This window comes from Chionomys nivalis, chromosome 15 (assembly GCF_950005125.1).
Source record: "Chionomys nivalis chromosome 15, mChiNiv1.1, whole genome shotgun sequence".
In the NCBI taxonomy this organism is placed as follows: Eukaryota; Metazoa; Chordata; class Mammalia; order Rodentia; family Cricetidae; genus Chionomys; species Chionomys nivalis.
This window is the reverse complement of record NC_080100.1, coordinates 31876896-31902965: the sequence shown is the minus strand read 5'-3', so window position 1 is coordinate 31902965 and position 26070 is coordinate 31876896. Positions and strand designations below refer to the sequence as shown.

The window sequence follows — 26070 nt, the reverse complement described above, 5'->3', positions numbered from 1 at the left end:
ACTAGTTCTTGCTTTTAAATATTCATGTATCCTTTATTATACTATCACAAATTGAGAACAACTTAAATGTCTGTAAATGATGCATAAAATGAGGTCTAAGATGATAGGCTACAAAATGATATTTTGGTTAAAGTATATAGATAAATACTCATAAAAGTAAGACAAAACTCAAGTTATTATTTACATAGTTCTTTGTATGACCATGACAGACTTTTGTTTCACATGATGAATGGAGGTTGAGACCAACAACTTAATCACCCCGATGATTAATCACACTAATTATTAATATGAGAATTTCAATTGTATCTGTTCAATAAGCAGGCTCATGGAGGCTTTGTGTGATATGCTTACCACTTTCCTGGGGGAGCTCCAGTGACCATCACTGAGGAAATGTCACATTTCCACACTGTGGGACATTAAGCCCACTCGCTTCTCTTCACTCTCAAGACCCCAGCAACCCAGTCCATCTAGCTCTTTCCCACATTAAATGCCTTATAATAAATGACACATGAACATCTGAGAAGGAGTCCCCTTTGGGGAATCATGTGTTTAAGGAAACCTGGTGCTGATAACAAGGAAACCTGTATATCACGTAGGCTCTGTTTGACTTCTGTTTTTAAACTCACTCTATGATACCCAGATTTTGGGGTAAAATGGTTCAGGCTGGAACTTCGCAAATTATTCCAGAAAACAAAACCTAAATTCCCAGATAGTGTGATGAAAAGTCAGGGCCGAACTCTCTAAGTGGTTAGCCTTGGACTGTCTTGCAGGCCAGCTGTGTGATGGAGGAGAAGAATCAGCAGAGAAGGCAGCAGAGAGATGTCAGACAGAGAAGCAATGCTTGCAGAATGTTAAACAAAGACCATATCTCATTTAAGAAAAAGCTGTCCAGATTCCTTTCTTGGAGTTGGATCTGAATCTGGTTGCAGGAGACAATCTACAAGTTCCTAAAAAGAGCCACACCACTGCATTTCCTGCTAAACATGGTGAGACTACTTTTTCTTTTCTTCAGTTTGGTAACCTATGTATTTCTTCTAGATTCATTCAAATTCTGAATTATGTGGATTCCTCTGAGTTCCCCACTGATTTACTTAACTTATTCTATAGATCTTGTGACATCCTGGGATGATAAATCGTCCTTGCTCCTCTTTGATTGTTACTGAGCATGTCCTAGATTAATTATTGGTTCAACATATTAACTCCCATTTTATTTAAAATTGATAAAATTCAAAATATACACAAAACCAATATAATGGCTGAGTTGTAGGGTATGTGTGGTTGAAGTTGCTAGTTGTAAAGTGAATGTTATCAGACATTTAGGGGTAACTGTGACAGGAGGAAGATAAATAGATTTAACTAAGTAGGAAAAATACCCACAAGACAGATTTAAAGAGCAAGAATAAAGCAGATAGGTACACTGCTGGAGAATATACTCTGAAATGCAGGAGTTTCTGGGATTCCTATACAGGCTTAAACCACCCAACTTATGTCACAGATGAAAACAATAACAGAAACCTATTGGGATCTTTTATCCAAGGGTTTGGTAGCTTATAAAATGTTTTCTATATGACCAAACAAGAAGTTAAATTATACACCTAATTTTAAAAATACATCTCAAATATGTTGAACATTAACATTTGAATTCTGGTAGTCAGAACTGAAATCTCCTTAAAGCAGATGTATCAAAGTAAAATATGTACTGTATTTATGTGCAACATCATGTCTTTTATTTGAAAATATAAATATACTTATTGATGTCTCATTTATGTTTGAGCACAATAAGTAGTTCACATTTCTCAACCATGACAAACTAAGAGTAGGATTTGACTGTCTAATACGACCTGATGGACCGTCTAATATTCTTCATTAACAGAAATAAAAGACTGAAAGTCAACTCATGGCTTCTCAAAACATGAAATTTTAAGAGGAAATATTTGAAGTTTTAAAACATGGAACTTAAATTACCAATATTTAATCCTCTTGGGGACCTGTTTCCTGTCAAAACACATTTCTGTATTGTTCAGGATCAAAGAGTAGGGAAAAGAAAAAATAGAAGGAACAGTCCAGACAGTGACTGAGACAGAGGGACAGTCCAGACAATGACTGAGACAGAGGGACAGTCCAGACAATAACTAAGATAGAAGAGTAGTCCACACAATAATTGGGACAGGGTTTTTATTCGTGTGAATACGTGCAGCATAAGTAGATCCTATGAGATTCCTGAAGTCTGTCTGTGTTATTGCTTAAATGAGAAAAAGTAATACAAATGTCTTGTTTTCTAGTTTGGTCTCAAATTACCTTTTAAAATAAACACAAAGTAGGAAAAGTACCAAATAATTATGGTTAAGTGACTTTTTTTTGTTTTTTTACTTATATAGAGTTCAGGAGCAGTTTGATAATAACACACCGATGAAATAGAAAGCACATGAATATATGGTTCTCTGTGAAGATGAATGGGATGTTGAAATCTCCTTTGATGCTGAGATGAGAGAGACAAATAGGACTCCCAGTAGGTAAAACTGTTTAAGACAAGGAAAAACTAACTATGTAATCAGACATGATACAAAACACAGAGTTCACTTAAAGTGGTGTGCTGTCTTTGTCTTCCCAGTAAAACTTCTACTGTTGGTTGTGTGTGCGTGCACACTGAGTATAAAGTGTTTCCATAAGGGAGACAAACAATCTACGGCTGAACTACATCCTCTGCACCAATACTGTTAATTCTGATGATAGCTGATACTGTTTGTGGCATGCATCCACAGTACTTACAATGCCAACTGGTCCTCAGGGGGAAGCAAAAAAAAAAATGAGATCATCTCTGATACTCAGATGTCTGGAATCGGTGAGCAAGCTCTGGCTTTCTACACTGACAAAAGAGACCGGCCATAGGCTTAATGTCACTCGTTATTTAGATATTTTCCTGAGTGACCATTTGAAACTATTCTCAACCATGAAATCAAAATGGTTACATTTTCACAGCAGAAGGGGTAATAAAAAAATTGAGAATAATTAGCAAATGGAAATTTATAAAAATAACAACAGAGAATGAGAGAAACAATTAGATGTTTAGTGGAGTTTTTTTATATCTTATACCTCAAATAAAATAAGGAAATGTTTCAGCCAAATATTATCACTTTATAACCAAACCTTCTTGTTTATAAAATGTGCGCCTTGGCCCTGGAAAGCTGTGCATCACATCCTTGGCCCCGGGGAGCCGTGCATCACATCCTGGAACGTTTTTCTGTGCATAAACCTCATCTTCCATTTCTTACATCATCCATGCCTTTGAAAGAAAGGCAGATTCGTTGACTGGATGTTGAAAACTAAAGCAGCTAATATTTGATTACCATTTGTAAAGAGTTCAGGGGTTGGGAATCTTTTCTCCTGAGTTAAAAACAAATCAATTGAATCAATTTTAGTGAATGAAAGAACAATTGATTTCGGAGAAGAGAGTAGCCTCCCCCTAGACTGCGGGCGGGACTATGAGGTGGAAGCTGGAAGGAAGGGCCAGATGTTGTCCCTGGGGCGATTCCCTGAAGGTTTCTGAGCAAAGAGGAAACCTTTTATCTCTAAACGCTAGGTTCTTATTAGCTCGCTGTGGTGGATTCCTTGGAAGGATCAGAGAGAAAGACAATTTTTATTGTGTGCCTCACTGGCCACTGTCGTCACTGATTCTTCGTGTGTTGAAAGAGACAGACTGACAGAAATAACATAATCTTTTGAGAAAAGATTACGCTGAAGCTCAGTGTATTAGAACTTGTTCACTTGTCCCAGAGATGATATACAGGAAAAAAAGACTGTACAAAGGTGTTTCCGGCCCTGAAACACAGTGTCCTCTGTCCTTCCCCACACCCAGCCTTCCGTTCCCTTCTGTTTCACACACCTGGAAAATGGGACAGCTTGGGCAGCAGAAGCAGACAGATAAATGGGGCTTCGGAAATATAATGCTAGTAGGTGCTTATAGAAGGCATCTTTTGATTCTGGCTTCTCAAACTTCAGGAAGAATTATTAACTGAGAAGCATTCTTTCTTTCCCAGTATATGATGTCTGTCTCATGACAGACACTGAGAGTTTACACACTCTTTGCTGGTGAGGTACTTACAGCTATGGAAAATCGCTGAATGTTCTCATCCTCGCAGTCCTGGATGACCTGCTTCAGCCGGTAGTTGTCATGTGATTCTCCATCAGTCACTATGACCATGACCTTTTTAACACCCCTCCTGGCACCCCGAGCTTCAGTGAAAGCCTCTTTCCTGAAGGGAACACAGACCAAAGGGAAGCTGATCAAACTCAGCTCAGAGTCGGGCAACATAAAATTCCCTACAAAAATACATCAGCTCTGCGTAGTCTGGCACGTCCCTCCGAGATGACTGTGGACTCCGCTGTCAGAGGCAAGCGACACCATGACCCCATTTGGGATGGTTCCACAGAATCACACGTGATGGGACTCACTGTATTACCACTCGCCACATATGCCCATATGAAGCACAGGTGCATACCTTCTTTGGATGCTGCGTTATAGGGATGTCATGACTGATGACAGTGTGGGAAAGAACACTCGTGTCTATGGTCAGAAAGTGAAGCTTGGATGGTGGAGACCACAGAAAAAGGAACAAAGTTTTCCTCTTCTTCGCTTACCTAAGAGCCAGGTTGTGTCAGGCCAGCATAGGACAATTTACATGATTTCTCCTAGTGAGTATCCATCAATAGACCCCCGACTCAGTCCCACATTAAATCCTTACTTGTCCTTATATTAAAAGCTGAGCCAAACATCACTCAACTGCAACAACCCACTGCAATGGTCCCCATCTCAAAGAACTGCATGAATAACTTTTCTTTAGCATGCACTTACGACACAGATTTTCTGATTTCTTTAAATGCTTAAACAAAGGTCAAGACAGATATCAAAGGCTAAGTTTTAAGAAGTTTAGACATGAATATTCTATGAGATTTAGTCCATTTTGCAATTCTAATTCCTTTGTGGATTGCCCAGAACTTCTGATTCTCTGGAAGATCAAGGTCCTAACTGAACTTAGTGAAGATTGGTAGAAGGAGATGGTTAGAAGTCATTTCTTAGGGAAATTCTGGATGCTCTGAAACCAGAGCCATTTATATAACAGGAGAGCAGCTAGTCACAGACCCGCCGAGTCCACCCTTTACATCTTGAGTCTGTTCCTTAAGGAGGTAGCATGTCTAAAACACCAACATCTGACGTCCTTTCTGAGAAGGAAGCAGCAGCTTCCTCCCCACTGGCCTTTAAAATTTTAAGTATCTCAGGAAAGCCACTTACTTTGAGATAGGAGAATTCAGGATTTATGAGTAATTAAATAATTTAAACCTAGTTACAGGGATGAAAAAGAAGGAGGGATCCACAATGATTATGAACTGCAGTGAATGAATTCACTGAAAATGAAGATAACAGATGCCAAAACATTTAAAACATTTTTTGTAACGGGCTTCCCTTAAAAGGCATAAAACACAATCAAAACTGTGCTTACGCATGCAAAATTAATGTGTGAGAAGAAAAGCGCTGCACTATCATTACAGTCTCTTTGTGTAACTCCAAACTGAATAGATTGTCTGCAGATAGACCATGAGAAAAGTGTGGGCAACCCCATATAAGGCCATGGTATTTCAAGTAGCATTTATACAGGAGTGGAAAGCAGCTACGATGATTCTTCCATTAGTTACAAAGATAAATATTCATTCTTAAGCTTTTGCCTTTGGAAAATGCACAACTCTTTACGGGCTCAGAGCTTTCAAAGCAAGCTTTGACGTCTTTGAACTTGCGTTCACGTTCAGTCAGCTACTGAGGGTACTTTCAGAATACCTACACATGTGCACTCCTTGTGTGTGCTGATACACATGGTTATAAGGAGATAAATGCACAGTTACCACAGTTGTTTGTGGATGGTTGTGTGTGTGTGTGTGTGTGCACGCATGTGTGTGTTCCCATAAAATTGGAACCATGTGCTTTTGTGGCATTTATGAATGCCGTTAGCTTCCTTAGGGAATCGGCTCTCACAGGCAGGTAGAGTGTGATCATAGTAAATTCCCTTTGCAAAATCAGCTAAGAGTCCAGAGGTGGAAACTACTTAACAGAATTATTCTTAAGATGAATCAGAACACGTAGGAAGCTTCTCGTGGACTAGGTTTTGCTTAGGAGTTTGCTAGGCTTGATAAGAAGGACAGAAGGAGGAGCCAGAACTAAGAACTGAATGAGACTGGAGAAAATACAGGAAATACAGTGCTCTGCATCTGTAAAAGAGAAAAGTTTGAAGGTTCTTATAAAACAGAATTTAATCACAGAGTGATGAGCAGGGGGCACGGAAGGCACCACAGATGATGGAGACATCTCAATTTTTATTTTTATTTTTTTATTTTTTTTATTTTTTATTTTTTTTTTTGTTTTTCGAGACAGGGTTTCTCTGTGGTTTTGGAGCCTGTCCTGGAACTAGCTCTGTAGGACCAGGCTGGTCTCGAACTCACAGAGATCCACCTGCCTCTGCCTCCCAAGTGCTGGGATTAAAGGCGTGTGCCACCACCGCCCGGCGAGACATCTCAATTTTTAAAATGGCTGTGATGAGATTATTTTTGATAAGGCAACAATTAATTTGGCTTATTAAAAATTCTTCTATGAGGACTGGGTCAATAGCCCAGTCACTAAAGTTCTGACCTTTTAAACACGAGGACCAAGTTCGGTCTTCAGAACCCATGTAATAAGAAAGCTAGACTGTTTAGTGGCAAGCACTTATCAATCCCAACACTAAAGAGCAGAGGCAAGATCCCTGCGGCTCCCTGGCCAGTCAACCTTGTCTCCTTGCTGCGTTGTACACCATGGAAAAGGTCCTGTCTCACAAAAGTTCAATAGCCTGTAAAGTATGACTCCTGAAGTTGACCTCTGACCTCACTTGCACAGGCACAAGTGTGCTCATGTGCGCTCATGTGTGCACATGCACACACACAGAGATTGCACCGGTGTAACAGATTCTTATGGTCTCTTTTCAAAAAGAGGTGTACTTGAGTTGTAACTGGGGTGCATTCATCAGAGTTGCTGAAGGGCTGGGCCTGTCTCTCCCCCAGTATTGTCTGGTATCTACTTGTCTCACGACTCCAAGTTTGAGATAAGTTACAGATGGTCAGATACATGATTGATCTCAGGATCAGAAAACTGGAGTGGGGGTAAACTCAAACCCCATATTGTTTATTGTACAAAGCTTTGTGCCCTAGGCCAATTAGATGTGGGGTTTGAGAGGGGTACAGTTCCAGTCAATAGGAAAAGAGAATAGAAATTTTGTGGGAGTGGTAGAAGTTTTAAAAAATGAGTAGCTTGGTCCAAATCACCATACTGGCCAGGTCACGCCAGCATTTCCATTCTGCAGAATAGTACAGTAAAACTACTTCATTTTCACTAGTCTCTTGACTTTGTAATTGCCTTATTTCCTCACACACACACACACATACACACACACACACACACTAGTTATATGAAAATTACTAAAATCCTTTATCAAGAGCTAGAGACACAAGAACATAGTAGAATATATAAGTTGAGTAGACATAGGCTATATTTTTAATACAATCATTTATGTGCCTAGAAGTTAAAAATAAAAATCAAATGGCTACAAGAATGTCGTCAGGCCTTGCTGTCTGGTCAGAAGTTACAGTCTATCATGACCTGGCATTTTTTTCCAAAGCTCGATGACATGGAACTCCGTCACCACCAGGGAAACTTCCTGCTCTCTACCTGCCCTTATATGGAGAGTGTCCCTGGGCCTGGAAGACTGACGTTGTTTGAAAGCTGTCCCTAGGCTGGATGCCTGATTCATCTCTAGGGTGACCCTTTGCAGAGATTCCTGCTAGAAGCCTCCCCTGCTGTACATATGGCAACTTAGACTTGTACTAGGAACTCTGCTATAGAACCTGCTGCCACATACAAAGCCTTATGATAGGAGAATGCCTCTTAATGCAAATTAGGGTTTGTCTCCAGGCTCCCCAATCTTATATATTTCCTGTATTCTGGAATGAAGATGACCTAATTCACTGAAGTCTCTTCCAGAGAACTGTCTCCGTCATGTCCACATGCCATGCAAGGATCTTTGTCATCACTTCTGTCCCTTTGTCTTTGCCGACTGATGGCCAACTGACCACAAAGACAAAGCGGAACCCCCACACAAGAATTAAAATTAAGCATCAGTTGACAACATGATGCAATCAACTATTAAGTTTTTGATTGATTCACCATCAGTTAGATCCTTGAAATGAAAGAAAATGATAAGGAGGGCCATGAGAGTATATTGCCATAGAATTTGATGGCCTAATAGCAAATCTTTTTAATAAAATTTGAAAAAATGTGGCATTGAATATTGTCCAGGCAAACACCGAGTTACATTCAAAAAGAAAAAATAGCTAGCAATGGTACTGCATGTTCTTTTGCACTTTCTTATTTTCACTTTCTGTTTTCTTTTTGAGATTATAACATCATCGTTTCTCTATTCCTTTCCTCCATCCAAGCCCTCTCATATAACCCCTTCCTTGCTCTCTTTCAAATTCATGACCTCTGTTTTCACTAATTGTTGTTACATGCACATACATTATCATGTATATATATATGTATATATATATATATATATATTCCTAAATGTATTACTAAATATAACTTGCTCAGTATGTATAATGTTACTGGTATGGATGTTTTCAGGGCTGACCAATGAAGACATCTAGAAGACAACTCCTGTACTAAGGCTCAGGGAACATTGCAGAAGAGGGAACAGCAAGACAAGCCAAAGGACCAGGAACTTTCCTGTGAGATTTTGTCTCCTAGGAATGTCAGAAGCTATGCCCATAAAATGTCATCATCAAGATTTCTAATCCATACCTGGCTGTGTCAATCCCAAGGGCTGTCATCGTTTGAAGACCACCTCTCCGACCTATTTTGTTTGCTGCAACAAGTACCTCTTCTGTCGATGAATACTTATTGAGGTTGAACTCATGGGTTACGTTTTCTCCATACTGCACAATTCCAACCTGAAATACCAAGCCACGGTTGAGTCATGTGTCCAGCAAATATCCTGTTCATTTTTCCTGAGTTTAAACATATAGGACCTTTGAGCTTATCAGCTGAGTGTCAGAATTGATCACTACCTAAAGTCTTCTACCTTGATCACAGTAATCATGGATGCTTTGTGACTATGAACAGTCCAAAGAAGAACAATAAAAGTGCTGTATTTTCTATCTAATCAAAATTTTTACAGAATGATTCCAGTAGGCCTCCAGAGCATACTCTGCTATTTTTAATTCTTTTGTCTTATATTCTTACATAACTGTTTCATATTATAGTAGCAAATTGTCATGTTTAGTAAATGAGGAAACAAAAACAGAATCTTTTTTAATGGAAACAGAGTCTTAAAAACTAATTTTCTGGCTGGGGATATAACTCAGTGGTTGGTAAAGGACTTGCATGAAGCCGTGGGTTCAATCTTCAGCAGGAAAGGAAAGGCAAACAAACAAACAAACAAAACCAAACTCGAGCTTTACAATAAAGGGGTAGAAAGGAGTCTAGTCTCCGAAATGGTCAAAACTGTGCCCCTTCTTTGTTCCCCTTCTTTAACATGAGCTGCTAACGTCTAGTAATCAAAAAAAGACACTCACGCTACACTAGAGTAAATAGGCAAACAAATAAACTGACAATATTTTAAACAAAGAAATAGAATCTGTTAATTATCTCTTATTTAGTTGGTCATAAGGATAAAATGAAGGAACTGGAGAATCTAAAACTGTGAGATGAGGCATACATTATAAATCGTGTGAACATGAACTCTGAATAGTTTATGTATGGGATAACCTTGTCCTCCATGAATGCATTTTTCACCCCATTTCTTTACCATACATTCCAAGACTATGTGTTGTTCAATTGGATTTTTCTTCCTTATGAGAATAAAGGGTAGGATGTAGCTAACTAGTTACACAAAATACAAATGAGGACAAACCCATGACTCCAATTCAGGTAATTTCCTTAACTGTATTTAAATAGTTTTATTTATTTTTATTTTTTTTTGGTTTTTTTTTTGTTTTGTTTTTTTTATTATTTTTATTCTTTTTTAATTAAAATTTCCACCTGTCCCCGTTTCCCATTTCCCCCCCCCTCCTCCCAAATATTGCCCCCTTCCCCCACTCCCCTTTCCCTATCCCCACTCCTCTTCTCCTCCCCCCACTCCATCTTCTTTTAGACTTAAACTTATTGTCCGTAATGGCAATACAGATTTATATTATCAATCCTGATGAATATTGACCTCAGAAAGATAAGCCCATAAATATTTTGATGTTTGCCATTATAAAGGTGCAATATAGATTTAAATGAAATCTATACTGTATGAAAACTTTTGTTACTAAGATATTCATTATACCTAATCCTAAGTACCAAGCTTCTTAAAGACTTCTATGGAAATCAATTGTTCATGAATTCAAGACATCTCACAGAACTTGTGTCATTTTTATTTTAATGTTTTTAGTTAATTAAACAGGAATCTGAAAACTTGAATTTTTACTCCCCCTCCTGCCATTATTTTAACAGTATTGAATATCCCTTGTCTCTCATGCCTTTGACCTCCAGAGCTTTGAGACTCTTTCCTTCTGACTCATGGATGACATCTGTGCTCAAGGACTTCCTGTCTTGGATTCTATCACCTGCAAGGGCAAGGGTCTCAATTCTGAGTGTTCTCCTCTCCGGCCATTGACATCACATCATTCGTCTATTCCACCTAAGCTATCAGTCACTTGACCATATCAGAACCTCTTGACTGCCGATACCTTTAGTAACCTAATATTTAAGACTAGATTTCAAGGTACAATGACTGTAATCATCTACTTGCAAAAATCTAGCTCATTTAACCTCTTTTCTCCTTCACCAAGCACCTGGCTAACTTCCAACTCTAGCTAAATCCAGCTATCTTCGTGTGTGATTCTACAGTGCTGACTGTTTCTACATGAAATTCACTCCGCTTGTAGACTGGCCTCCCACAAAAGTTATATCTATGAATCTCAAACGGGGCCTTGCATTTGAGCCCCACCTAACAGTCACACAACTTGCTACACTAATGGATATACTTTATTCCCATTGGTTGATTTCAATCATATTTTTGTTAAGAGCTGTTAATGCTCACAGGAGAAAAGTATTTATCTCAACTGGCTTGAGAAGAACTCGCACAAAAGGGACAGAAGTCATAGCAACTGGTTATTCAAGGCTGCTGACGCCAGGGAAGTATTGGGGCTCTGTTTTCACTCCATGCCTCATGTGGCTCAAAGAATCAGCTCTGAAGCTTGGACCGTCTAAACCAATTATCTTCACCCTACGTACAAAAATTCAAAATCTTCGGGATTTTTTTTGGTGAAAATGTCTCTTGTGGACTAAGATGCTTGACTACTTAGTCCTCAGTTGGAGGCACTGTTTGGGGGAGATTTGGGAGCTGTGGCCTTGCTGGAGACATTATCCCTGGGGTGGGCTTTGAGAGTTGATGGATGACTCACACATTTCTGTGCTTCACATCTGTGGTTCAACTTCTGCTCCAGTTGCCACACCTGCTGCTTGCTGTCATGCTTGGGCTTAGTCCCCTAGAGCCATAAACCAAATAACTGCTTCCTTCTCTAAGTTGCCTTGGTTGTGATGTTTAGTCACAGCAGTAGATTACACTCTACAGTCAGAGACAAGTGTTTTATATTTTATTCTGATCATCTATTATCTATCAAATCTGTCTATCTATCTATCATATATCTATTTATCATCCATCTGTCTATGCTATCTACCCATCTATCTACAGTAATTATCTATCTATCTATCTATCTATCTATCTATCTATCTATCTATCTATCTATCTATCTATCTTCTATCTATCATCTATCTATCATCTATCTATCTATCGTATATCTATCATCCATCTATCTATTCATCTATCTACAGTAATCATCTATCTATCTATCTGTCTGTCTGTCTGTCTGTCTGTCTGTCTGTCTGTCTGTCTACCTACCTACCTATCTCTTAACACACGCCTCACTTCGGCAAGCTTATTCTTTGTAAACTACGGGTGAGCTCACGACAGTCAATTCCCTCACCTTTTCTCTGTGTCTGACGTCTAACTACCCCACCCAAGACTGTTTTCACCTGACTCTTAGGAGCCCTCGCCTGTGTTGCTTTGAAAGTTTATAGAACAGGAACTCAAGGAATGTTTCTTTCTCCCAGCCCATCACCCTCTCTCAGGCAGGACCTGAGTGCAGAGAGCGGCCGTGTGGTACCTGGACTCAAGCTACATGTCTCTTGTCCCTTTCAGGTGGGCCTGAGGCCTGTACTCGACTTGAAATTACACTGGGCCTATTCGCTCACTACTCTGCTTGACCTCCCTGGATGCTTGCTTAATTTCTATAGGATGTGCTTCCTTAGTGATGCACACCTTGTAACCTCTTCCCATCATCTGCTCTCGGGAACCTCAGGCATTGTCTGTGCTCTCCTCTATTCCTACCTAAGTCCAGAGCAGACAACACAGCCTTGAACCTCAATCACAGCAGTGGTTGTGCTCGCTGTGCCTGCTCTCAATGCCCTGCTATATAACACTGGGCTATGAACTGAAACAATGCAGCCATTGCATTAAATCCCCATTCAGAACCCTCAATTATTCCCCACTGCTGACATCAGGGACTTGGAAAAAAGTGTTTCAGATAGTATTTTTACTCTCCTTTTTTTTTAGAAAAAAAAAAAGAGAGAGAAAATACAATATCATTCATTGAAATGCCAAGTTTCTAAAAAAAAAAAAAAAAAAAAAAAAAAAAAAAGTCAAAGCCAGGTAGCCACCCTTTATCCCAGTACTCAGGTGGCAGAAACAGGCAGAACTGTGGGTTCAAGGATATCCTGGTCTACAGAGTGAGTCAAGACAGCTAAGGTTACACAGAGGAACTAATTTTGAAAATTGAAAAAAGAAGAAAGAAAGGAAGGAAGGAAGAAAGAAGAAAAAAAGATAGAAAAGGAAAAGGCAGAAAGACTCTCTCTCCCTGAAGTTCCATCGTTCCATTCATTCTGTAAGATTCAACTCTACCTTTCTTGCAGAACATTTCTCCCCTCGCTGTCAACATAGCCCATCATAGCACCATTGACCTTCCCCTTCTGAGAACTCAGGGCAAGCCTGTCTACACTACCTTCTTCTCAGTTGTGCTGTGTGTATGTCTTATCTTTACAAGTGCACTGAAGTTCCTAGGGACTGGTGGGGTAAAGAGCGTGGACTATGTCACAGCTTCTCGTGTGCCTTTATCCCTTCCTGCCACTTTGTTTTGCTCACAGATGACCCGCATACATTCCTAATAGATGACTGTCATAGTGCAGAGACGCAAGTGGAAAACTGAGATAGCAAAGAAGCAGTAACAGCCAGACAAAGAGTGTGGGAAATCAGACGGGGAGGTCGGAGAAACTCAGAGACTGGGGGGTGGTGCCATTCAGTGTTGATTGATGGCCAAGGCTGGATGCATATTGCCTTAGAAACTAGGCAGAATGAAGCCTACTGTGGGTCTTCACTGGGCACTTGAAGGAAGGAAAAACGATCAGTGATTATACTTTACCTGAAGGTGTCAAACTATTAGAATGTACAGAAACTCAAGAGTAGAATTTAAGTAGGGAATTTTGCCACACGATTCACATGGGAATGTTCTAGGTATTTTTGTTAAGGAGGTGGGGAGGAGTAAGCAAGGATGACAGCTGAAAAAAACAGGTGAGATCAATCTGGACATTCTTTATGGAGGAGGTCAAGAGAATGGTGTGTATACAGGATAGCAGATGAATGCAGTAATACTGGACTCTGGTTCTACAGAGAGTTTATAAACAGTCACAAGGGACAGTCTCATTCAGAGACCATTGGAAGGGTCATGGTTAACACTGAGGAGCTGTGTTTGACCCTCTTGATTAGTAGAACAAAAGACATAAAGATGGAATGACAGCCTAAGACCAAAGCTTGACAGCAGCACAGACCTGTAATCTCAACAGTCAAGAGGTAGTTCAAGGTCATTCTCAGATACAAAGTGAGTTCCAGGCCAGACTGCCCTACATTAACCCCTGTCCCCAGAAACAGACAAACACATGACAAGAAAAATCTGAGAAAAAAAAAACAAGCAAATAAAACATAATGACAACAAAACAGTCTAAAGCCAGAGACCCAAGAGTCAGCTAAGTTTTCTACATAAAACAGACCCACCATTGGCCATGAATGTTTCTTCCATGTGACATTTGTAATCTTCCATTAAAATATCTGCATTACAACTTCATTTGTAGATCCCTCAAAATTAATATCCCTTTACATTTTCTCCCAGGAAATTCTACCATCCTAATCTATGTTAATAGGTAAGATTGAAAAAAAAAAATCCGCCGGGCGGTGGTGACACACGCCTTTAATCCTAGCACTCGGGGGCAGAGGCAGGCAGATCTCTGTGAATTCGAGGCCAGCCTGGTCTACAAGAGCTAGTTCCAGAACAGGAACCAAAAAGCTATGAAGAAACCTTGTCTCGAAAATCCAAAAAAAAAAAAAAAATCCATGGTCAAAAAAAATCTTGAAAACACAGAGTAAACGTTAAATATGTGTCTTTACAGCAGAACCTTGCCGCTCTTGCTTCTCTCTTATTTGCACAAAAATTTAAATTGTACAAGAAAGAAAGGCTTGTTTGAACAAGCCCTTGACTACAAGAAATACACACAGAGAGAGAGAGAGAGAGAGAGAGAGAGAGAGAGAGAGAGAGAGAGAGAGAGAGAGAAGAGGGGAGGGAAGGAGAATGGAGGAGAGAAGAGGAGACTGTTAATTCTGTCCTCAGTTGTGCTCCTCAAACTCACAGATTGGAAGAAAGACATGATGTATTTTAATTTTACTGAATGGAATAATTTAATGAGTAACATAGCCAGTACACTATAAAACAGTTTGGAAATCTTTGCCATATAATACTAGCAGATATCTCCCTTCAAAGATCAGCATTCTCATCCCTATTGTGTTTGTGAAGTAGCATTAGATATGTAGCTATACAAACAGGTTTGTCATTGTTGCTAAGTTGGTGGTTGTTTCTGCTTGTTGACTTTAGAGCAGAAACATAATTTTGGAGTCTTTTCTTTAGTGATCATGACATCTAATATAATATTTGATCAGCTAGATACTTTAAAAATACCTGCTGACTTAGAATCATAGAGTTTTTCAAATGGTTTAATTTCTTTTGCAGCAAGAGTGAAAGAGACAAGTGAATGTAAAGCATATTAAAAGGTATCATTAAAGCAATAGATAGAAGGGTGATTCTGATTATCCTGTCATGTCCCATAGACATTATTATTATTATTATTACAATAGATATAAGGGTGATTCTGTTTATTCTGTCCCATGACAAAGTCCCATATAAAATTCTAATGTGTTTCCAAGATAACAAGAAAACTGAGGAAAGAAAAACATTCAAAAGTGGTTATTAGGTATGTCATGTCAATGTACTTTATAAGTATTTTCCTTTTTTAAAAAAACCATATGTATGTGTGGGTCTATTTGTGGGTGTGTACATGTGCACACAGTGTCTGTGGAGGACACAGTTATCAGATCCCCTGGAACTAGGGTAAGGGGTGGTTGTGAACCACTGCAAACACTGGGAATTAAACCTATGTCCATCCCCTGGAAGAACAACACCTGCTCTTAACTGCTGAATTGTCTCTCCAGCCTGAAGTCAACGAGGTTAAAGGAACCATTCCCGCACTCAGAAGTGTGCTATCCCCTTCTGTTGTTGAGACACTTGCAACACTAGCGCCTACATTTCAGAGCTTAGTGTAAAGGATGTTACACATTATCATTCAACAGCCAATATCAAAACTGTAGTTTCTTCAGGGAAGGAATGAGAGTGAAAAGCTGTCAGATTTTCCATGCTTCAGTGCAGTGCATACCTGCTTAATATTACAGGAATTGGGGGTTTGTTATCTGACCAATAGGAGCTTTCTTTTTTTATCAAATGATACCAACAATGCCCGGCCCCGCCACATGGTTTTTGCATGATTAAGACAGGGCTACAATTGGAGTTAGCTGTCAGCACAAACCTTTCTGGAACTGTTAGCTGAAGCCAGGATTAAGATTTTGTCACTCTGAACAGGGCCATAAATATGACTGGCTCAAAGATACATGCCCATTTCTAAGGATATGCGCTCTTAGCCTCATTTAGTTGACTGATAAAGATGGAGCTTTCAGTGAAGGGGCAACTTCAACTCGTGTCTTGCTTGATGAAAGAGGTTGTAATGAAGTCAATCCTGGCAGAAAACTCCAGACCAGAGTGGTGACAGCAAGCACTATATTTGTGGTCAGGAGGCAAAGTCAGTAGGGACAAATGGGACAAGATGAGTGGCACCCGCTAAGCAAGAGTGAAACACTGGAAGCCCGCCGGAGTTTCTCCTAGTCCCTCTAGCCCAGAGTTCCGTCTGACTTCATGAAGCAGAGTAGAAGAAAGCAGTCACTATAATGTTTTTGTTTGTTTGTTTGTTTTACTATGGGAGAAACTGCCAGGATTCCATTAAAAAAAATGAGTGGTCTGATTATATATAAAATCTATCCTGCATCCAAGAAATCAAAGAACAAAGGCACAATCCTTTCATCAAAGAATTCTCAGACAGCCAGGAGACACATAGCCATAAAACAAGTTGAAATGCTACGAAGGAACGAGAACAATGGTTGAGGGCATGCGAGTACCATGGAAACAGGAAAGGGGAACCTGAGGGTGGAGTCATTCCAGGGAATTAGACAGAAGACATTGGAAGATACTTAAGAAGTCCACCTAGTATACAAGGCTGGGATGGCAGAAGGTGTTCCAGAGGGAGGAAATGTGAAGAGTCGCACACACTAGAAGCAGGGCAGAGAAGGACCAAGGAGAGTCCAAAGAGTAAGTGAGGCAGGCATCACTAGGGGAGGCAAGACGCACTAAAGATGACTGTGGTCAGGTTGTCAGTTGTCTTTATGTGTCCTGGGGAGCCTGTACATTATTTAAAGGGCAAATGAAGTAGACTTTTACTTTGGATGATTATTCAAGTACATGTTGAAAAGGGATGGGGAAAATGGAGACCAAAAGACAAGCCGGGGTGAAGGGTCATCTCCTACTGTATACCACTTGCAGAGATTCTACTGATTGGCAAGGCACTGGCTGGAGGACTTACTCGGGCTTCATTTTGGACATAAAACCAATGAATCAGGTGCCACATTTAAGGCTTCTAGGAAAATGGCCATAAAATGGGCCGTAAAAAGAAAGATAAATAATATTCCTAAAATTTAATTAATCTCTCTCTTTCATTTTGCTTAGTTTAGTGCCACGTTGCACTCCTGATGGGAACAATCTAGACATTGTTCCATTAGTATATTTCACTTTTATATCAAGCCTCACAATTTACTGGTTTTATTTAGGGTAATGCACTTGTTTTTGACATATTTACATCCTTCCCATTTATTATTCAAAACAATGTTATGCTTAGGTATTGAGGATCAATAAGACCTCCATAATGTTTATACCATCATATCTTTTATGGGCAAGCTCCAAGTGTTTCAGGTTTGTTTTTATGGGTGGGTTTTTTGAAAAGGCAATTTTATGGCCTTTACTCTGCCTTAGGTAAAAAAATTGGTTGGCAAAATTTAATGTGGCCACACGGAAGCATGGAGGGAATTTTGAGTACCTAATTAAAGTGATATCTCCATCATTTTGATGCATTTACCTAATGTCTACAAATTGCCATATGATGATATTCACATAAGATTTTTGTTTGTATTCTCCCTTCCCTCCTTTCTTTTCCTCATTTCTCTTTGAATTTTTGGAATAAGTGTGATTTTTGAAGAAAGTTTTATAGCTTGAGATTCTTTATTGTTTGGAATTACTAAATGATGAATCTGTAACTGCAAAAACAAGGCATCACTAATCTCTTCATAGAATTAAATGTAATTGTAGTCACGACAAAAAACAAAACCTCACAGCCTGCCTGCAACCTTCCTTTTGAAGTGAAGTGCTTTTGTTATCCCTGGATGAACAAAGAGATGTTCCAGGCCTTTTTTAATTCTTTGTCTTAAGATGTCTAATTTTTTTTTTTAAAAAAAAACTACACTTTAATTTTGCATGAAATCACTGTATTTGTAGGTTCAAAGGGGAAACAAATCAAGTAGCAACTATTTTACTTGGCTCTATCTTGCTTAAAACAAAGTTAAGACAAAAAACCCAAGTTCTCTCGAGGGTCAACCTTTCTCTTCCTTGTACTGATGGAGGTCAGAGGTCAGCAGTTAAGGAAGAGGCGTGGCGTGCTTTCCTTTACTGGCCTTTCCCCTTGTTTCATTTCGGCTGTGGATCATTATTTCTGACCTTTCCAGATACAGAGTTGGGAAGACAAATTCTCAACTGATTGATACTGTTCTAGAATGAGCTGGGGTCTCGTAGCTGTTTATTGCTTTTTGTGGGTCCCTTTGCTGAGATGTCTCACTTTTACCTTCACCCTGAGCTACCTGCATCTCATGACCTCTGTTCCTAGTGATGATAGAAGACTCCTGCTTTTCTCAGCAGGTGTTTTTACTCACTTCCAGAAGTTTCTTAGAGAGTATCTAACATGACCTCATGCTGGATCTTAGTACATGACCCTCATTGATCCACAGGAAACACACACACTTAAATAAATTCATGGAAGAAAGGCAGATCCCAATACAGCCATCTCTGCTTTGACTCAACTGGCAATAACTAAACACAATTATTGGTGTCACAGGTACCTTGGGGATTAGCCCATTGTGTATTCCATTTCTATAAACACATCACAACTACCGTCAAGCTAAGTGGAACATGTGTCAAGATCACTGTGAATCTGGACAGAGAAACTTCACAGAAACTTTACCTATTGGGCCATCACCCCAGCCCCTTAATTCCATCCCCAATACAGTTATACACTTGATAAATATCAGATGCCTGAGAGTTATCAGTTGCTTGCTCTTAGTTGCACGGATTTCCAGCTTCTGGAAACTCTCTCACACAAACTCTTTTATATTTTGTTCCTCTCATGAATGGAGGTATAAGGTGAGAAAAGGGAAGGGAAGTTCTAGGAGCTAATTCTGCAAGTCAGTAAGAATTGAATGGTTTCATCACAATAAAAGCAAAGCAACCCATGAATCAAATTTCTTTAAATTGCATTTGTAACCAGTCCGAAAATAAATGGTTATCAAAACAAATTTTCCATATTTGAAAAGATTTGCTTGAGACCACATGAGATATTAGCATACTTTTCAGTTCCTATCTTTGGAGAGGAAATATTTTTCTAAGTTTTATATAAATGAATGATTTTTCTGAATCCATTGAAAGGCGATCAAATTTTTAAGATTTAAAATGTCATACTGAATGTCTTATTAAATGTTTAGCAGATGTAATTGCCTTAATGTGTCCTTCTAAATGCTTTTACTTTAGAGAAGTATTTATGAAACTAGTCATTGATATATCTTAAACCAGAACACGAAGACAGTATAAACAACCAAATTTAAATTAATATGCTGAGAAGAAAATTAAAAATGCCAACTGCAAAAAATATCTCATCAAATATTTACCATCTGAGAAAAGCAGAGCAAACATGTATTTCTCAACTATTCACTAAAGTTCATTGTTTCAGCTGAGTGGTGAACTAATGTGGGGTAGCTGAATCACGCTGTGCTCTTGAGTTGACTGTAATCTAGAGAAAGAGGCTAATATGGACAGCAATATGAGCATAGAGCATTAAACTAGGGTTTCCAAAGTTTTGAGATATTTAAGAATCCTATAAGATTCAACTTCAATGTTCTCACTACAGCCTTACAAATTCTGATTCTGGCGCACGCCTTTAATCCCAGCACTTGGGAGGCAGAGGCAGGCGGATCTCTGTGAGTTCGAGACCAGCCTGGTCTACAAGAGCTAGTGCCAGGACAGGCTCCAAAACCACAGAGAAACCCTGTCTCGAAAAACCAAAAAAAAAAAAAAAAAAAAAAAAAAAAAAAAAAAAAAAACAAATTCTGATTCTGGAAGTCTGGGGTGTAGTGCAAGCACCTCTGGTATTTTAGGCAGAAATTCCACAAGGTGTGTGTAAAGGAACATTCCTCAGAAGTCCCACTGAAGCAGTAGTCACGCCTCTTTTTTTCCCCACAATAACAAAGCCCTCACACTGAGCTGCCACGAAGCAAACATTCACCAGTTATTCCTAATAAATAAATGAGCCACTGTGGTTAGGCTTCACCATGCATGGTATAAGCAAAATGTGCTGTGTAAATTCAGAATTATGGTAAGTTTCTCTATTTTTATTTTTGTAAATTAAATTAATATTTTCAGACAATGTCTCACTGTGTAGCACAGATTTGTCTGGAACTTCCTGTGTAGCCCAGGTTGGCCTCAAGTCACAATGACTCCCCTGTCTCCATCTCCTGGGTTTGGGGCTTATGGGCACATACACAACCATAACCTCCTCAGTTTCTCTCTTAAGGAAACAGGTCATCTTGGGTAGGGCTAGAAGATACTGCAAATGACACTGGGGATAATGTTGCAGAAATAAATATCTGTGGAATGGAACTGAGTTGATTCTATCCTTTGCTTCATAGTGAGTGCATTTCCCTCCACTGACTTGTAGCATCTGGTTTTTGAGGGCTGACCTCCATTTCTCTATGTAGTGTCATTGTTCCATCCAAGGAAGACTCAGTACTCTTTGAAGCCCACCCTAGCAAGCTGACTTTCCTTTGCTGCACAAGCAGAGAAGTCCCTCTGGGAATGCTAAGACAAATTAACTCCAGTTCTAACTGTGAAAAACATATCAAAGTGTAAACTGAATGTGTAAGTATGTGATTGCTATTTCCAAACCCCAGTCTTTTGGCACCACCCTTCAGGGAGGCAATGATGTTTATTCTAAAACAGTTGACCTGGCTTCCACAAACAGCTACAGATATTTTTATGGTAAAATAAACCACTGGAGTTAAAATTAAACTGAAATATTCTGATGCCTAGACAATATTAGAAATTAAGAATGTTAAAGGCTTGGGATGAAAGATTGGTTAAGACAGTAAAAGTGGGTGGACAAAGTAGGTGAGGGAGGCAAACATCACAGGGAACAGGGAAGGTGGGATGGAGGGAGGGACTGTGAGGAAGCCCTTCTTTAACAGTCACGTCTGCAGAGTGACCTTGGGACAGGAGAGTCCGAGCGACAAGCTACAAAGATGCAGGTGGGACCTGTTCTTAGACTTTCCTAGAACTGAAGGTCTCAGAGAGCAAAATCTTGGGACTTGAGTTTTCTAAGCATCCTATTCCGATCTCCGAGAGTTCGCCAGGTGACTAGGAACCATTGCTGAACTTCTCATACTTTGACACAAGCTCCATGACTTAAAGATTCCCACTCTTTATTTTTTTCACTGTATGAAATTTCATCAACCAAGGTGAGAAAGAACAGGGGGAATGAGGAAGGAAACAAAAGGGTTCTTTAGAAGGGAATATGAGGAGTTTCAGATGGTATATATACCTGAAGAAAGAACAAGTCAACAGTCGCACAGGTTTTAAGACTTGAGATCAATTACATGCTAAAAGTCACATGGAGGAAAATTTATAGTTTGTGGTAGATAAAAGTTTAGTTTCTTTCTTTCTTTCTTTCTTTCTTTCTTTCTTTCTTTCTTTCTTTCTTTCTTTCTTTCTTTCTTTTTTGTTTTTGTTTTTCAAGACAGGGTTTCTCTGTAAATTTGGGGCTTGTCCTGGAACTAGCTCTTGGAGACCAGGTTGGCCTTGAACTGCTAGAGCTCCACCTGTTTCTGCCTCCCGAGTGCTGGGATTAAAGGCGAGCACCACCACCACCCTGTTTAAAAGTCTAGTTCCTTTAACTGATTTCAAGATGTTCCAGTTGGGTATTTATAACATCAGTTCTCTAGTATGTCTTCCTAGGGAGTTTCCAGTCTTGGAACACAGCAAAATAGTTCACATTTAAGGCTTCATTTCTAATTTAAATTATTCTACTATCATTTCTTTGGTAAATTGTATGTATACAAAGTAATATATGTTATAAACACGTATGTATTTATATGAAAGAGATTAAGCCTCTACACATGTGCAGAGACACATTTGTAAACGTGGTAACTTATGTCCTATTTTTAATGTAGACAGGATAAACACTGATGTCATCAGACAGCTCTGTCTGTGCTTCAGAAGTTTCTCCCAAAGCCACCTGGAAAAAGGGAGGAAAGAACAGGGGCAGCAGAAGCACAAAGTCCTAAGGCCTCCTTGCTCACCTATCACTGCCCTACTGTGCCACAACCTTTTACAACTCTGACCTCAGCGCCGACTTGAGCCTCCTAAGCCCTGAGCTCACCCTGACAGCTTACTTGCCTGTTATTCATTGCAGCTATGTGTTTTTTTTTAAAGGTATCTGAATGGGTAAACTTATAGACACTAGATTAATTCAACACAAACTCAGTATCTGAAGTAGAAGAGCGGTATAAGCAGTTCACCTCCTTTACAGACTATAAAGGCAATGAGTTTAGAATCTGTACATCAGAAAACAGTAACTATTTTGCTTTCTGTGGCTAGAGCCAGGTATGTTTCCTTGTATTTAGGGACAGAAATGACTGAAACATGGAAAACAGACCTTAAGGAGTAGCCGGAGGTCAATTGGTAACTCGCTTCATTTGTTATAAGAAAGGTGACTATAACATGAAAATCCTCTGAGATTTCATTTCATTTCTCCAAATGTTGAAACCTTGCTCTGATCTCACCAAAGGGTTAAATTGTCAGTTTACAGAGATCTACAGGGATAAGCTACATCAAGATTGGCGTTCATATTTTCTGTTTGGTAAAAGTAATGTTCTTTTCCATAAGTAAAAATAGGGACAAAATTCATCCTTCTTTACTTTGGTTTTTTATTAGTTTCTTTTCAGAATATCATGTTTTATTAAAAATCAGATTTTTTTTGTCTTTTTAAAAAGTAAGATCTTTTTCGAAAAGTTTTTTCAGGCCGGGACACCTGTGTAGCTCTGACTTGCCTGGAAGAGGCAATGAGAACCGGGCTGGCCTTGAACTCACAAAGATAAACCAGTCTCTAGCTCCCAACTGCTGTGATTAAAGGCATATTTTAGCACACCCAGTCAAAATCACTTTGATTCAATTTAACTCACAAATATAAACAGTACGCATCTAGTTTAAGGGAGTTACCCAAACACTTGCCCAGTCCCAAACCCTGGATTTGAGTTTTAAAACACCGAAATGAATATGTGAGTCACACACCTGCGTCTGTTTAGGGCCAATATCCATCCTCTTAAGAAGGTCATTTAAGAAAGCGGTCACACTCTCCCAGGGGTAGATGCTGTTGGAGCCATCTAGAACAATGACTATGTCCAGCTGAGTGCTGCATTCTACGACAGAAAGAAATGACGTGTGAGCTTGAAATCTACCTTCTTCGGAGTAAGTGAAGTATTTTCCTGGCTGGAAGAAACTCATCTTAAAAGCTAACACTGATGTTATACAAAGTGGACCCACTGTTTTTATATTATTTTAGAAAAAAGAATAAGTGAAGTCAGAAATACTGCACTTGGTTATAATCATTTTGTGACACCCCCACCCCCACCCTCCTTCTGAGACAGGTGTCTCTGTTTAGCCCTGGCTGTCCTGGAACTAACTCTGTAGACCAGGCTTTCCTCAAACTCAAAGATCTGCCTGCTGCTGCCTTCTGAGTGCTGGGATTAAAGGTGTGCCCCACCATGCCCGGCCTTCTAATTTATTTTCACTAATGACATGCATGTCACATTTGAGAATGTTCTCATCACAGGTTTGATACTGTTTTTATTCTGCACATCTATAAAGAAGTTATTCTCCTCAAAGGGATTCACCCTTTAAATAAACCAGCCTGACAGCATTAGCCACAAAGTTTAAACATGATTAGCAAGGTTATTTACACTAATAGCAATTCCAAAAACAGGAGCAAAGTTTGGTTATATACTGGCAAAGCAAATATTTGCCCAAGTTGGTAATGCTAGAAGATGACAAAACCAAGAGGCTGTCTGGTATGCTCTTGTGTATACTTAGAGCTCACGCGCTGCTCATGTTTTCCAAGGTGCAGGAACGTTGCATAAAATGTATACCTTGCACAGGGGCAAAGGAGTTCACAACTTGAAATGTAGGGCTGACATCAGAACAGATTCCAGTTGTATAATGTAGATGTCCACATCTGTAGGCGTACAAAGGCCCACATGCCTTTAAAACAATAAAAAACAACACCCTTTAAAACTGAACATCATTTAACAAGTTTCAAAGACATACACAACTACATTCCCGTTTTTATAAAATATATCACTCTTTTCTTTCTCACCAGAAATCCTCCGTTTGGGTTGGTGACTAACGTTGATCCAAATGTCATATTTTCTTTTATTTCCGTGACATTGGGAATTGATGTGTTCACTACAAAACAGAGCAGAATTTCATGAGTGTGAAAATATAACATCATATGAAGTGATGTGTCTCCTCATTAAAACATTCTATTTGCCTTGCTCATCTCAGAGCGCATTCTTGTTCTGGTTCAGCTAAATAGACTTCCCGGTACTGGGGAATATAATGAACAAGTTAAGGCTGAAGAGCTGGCTGGTGGCCCAGAGACTCTGTCTCTATCACTGTTTCAAATAGTTTGGCTGAACTTCGAAAGAATGCAGAACTAGCAGGGCCACGAGAACGCGGGATTGGTTTTCACATGTTTTCACTAATTGAAACAAATGCATTAGTGAGAGTTTCTTAAGAGTACAGAGATAATTTATCTTCTGTGTTATAAACAACCAGTGGCAAAATTCGACTCCTGGGAGGAAAAGTGAATACGCATACAACAGAAAAGTCCAACAAAATGTCTTTATCGTGACTTTCAATATCACAGGGACGTCATGAGAGCTGCAAAGAAGCTGGTTCAAGAATAGAGAAGTGTCCCGGAAGTTTGGATGGAGAAAACATGGTGAAGGGACTTCACTGGATGTTTTAAAGAGGAATGCTGGGCCCCACAACATTCCAACCTGACAAAACTGACAAGAAGCACTGCTAAAACATTCGTGGTAAAAACTAATAAGAATGGACATCAAAAGTGAAGACTTTTAAATTCCGCTTGGAGAGAAATGGAAAAATATTTGAAAGTGGCATGATTCAAACTTAAGGAAGACTCTTAGCTTGGCTCATGTCCGCACATATTCTCACCGACAGGCTCACAGTCAACGGGAAACAGGTTCCTAGATGGTCCTATTCTGAGAACCGGGTTTTGTTCAAGCATCCTTTTTTTCCCTTTCTAATTTTCTTCTATTGAAAATAGATTTTTTTCATACAATATATTCTGATTGCGGTTTCGCCTCGCCCAACTCCTCCCAGTCCCTCCGTGCCTCTTGTTCCATCCACACCTTCTCTTTCTCTCGCTGGAAAATAAAACCAGGAATCTAAAGAATGGTAATAAAATTAGATAAGGCCAGATAAAACAAAACAAACAAAATGAAATAGGACAAAACAAACAAAGAGGCAAGAGCCAAAAGAAAAGCACAAGAAACACGCAGACACAGAGACACATGTGCTCACACACATGGAAATCCCATGAAGACACAAAACCAGAAAAGCAATATTTGTGCAAAGGCCCTGTGATGCTAAATAAAACAAAAGCTCTGACAAAGCTTTATGGGTCCAAGGATCTGCAAATGAAAGCATCTCGGATTAGGCTACTATGTACATTGGTACTGAATGACCTGTATTTGGACTTTAAATGAGGGCTGACTAAGAACCATATTGCTGGGACAATTAGAGGCTTTTGAAATGTTTCTTAGTGTTAAAATTTCTAGGCTAGTTTAAAAACTATTCTAGTTTTCAGGAATGAAGGATAAAAAAGGGGGGGGGAAAGAAGCAGGAACCAGCCGTGTGAAGGCATTGGGAAGTGACCTCAAGTTGGCAGATGCTACAGAAGACTCCTCACATGGGAAAGTAGAGACTGAGGCTGGGCTCCTTGGTTCTGTGCTTCATTCTGGTTTTATCTTTTCTCCTTAAAGAAAGGCTCTATTAGGTAATAAAACTCAAACA

At 39.4% G+C, this 26070-nt stretch overlaps 1 protein-coding gene across 1 annotated transcript in view; it reads right to left on the bottom strand.

Annotated features, from left to right (window-relative positions):
• Itga1 (integrin subunit alpha 1) overlaps positions 1-26070 on the bottom strand; it is a 146274-nt gene that overhangs the window by 54433 nt on the left and 65771 nt on the right. Inside the window, exons 4-8 of the mRNA XM_057789503.1 lie at positions 24347-24435; positions 24120-24231; positions 23266-23393; positions 8879-9027; positions 4103-4253 (exon numbers count right to left, since the gene is read on the bottom strand). Of these exons, the coding sequence (XP_057645486.1) occupies positions 4103-4253; positions 8879-9027; positions 23266-23393; positions 24120-24231; positions 24347-24435 (629 nt within the window). The remainder of the gene's footprint in view (positions 1-4102; positions 4254-8878; positions 9028-23265; positions 23394-24119; positions 24232-24346; positions 24436-26070) is intronic.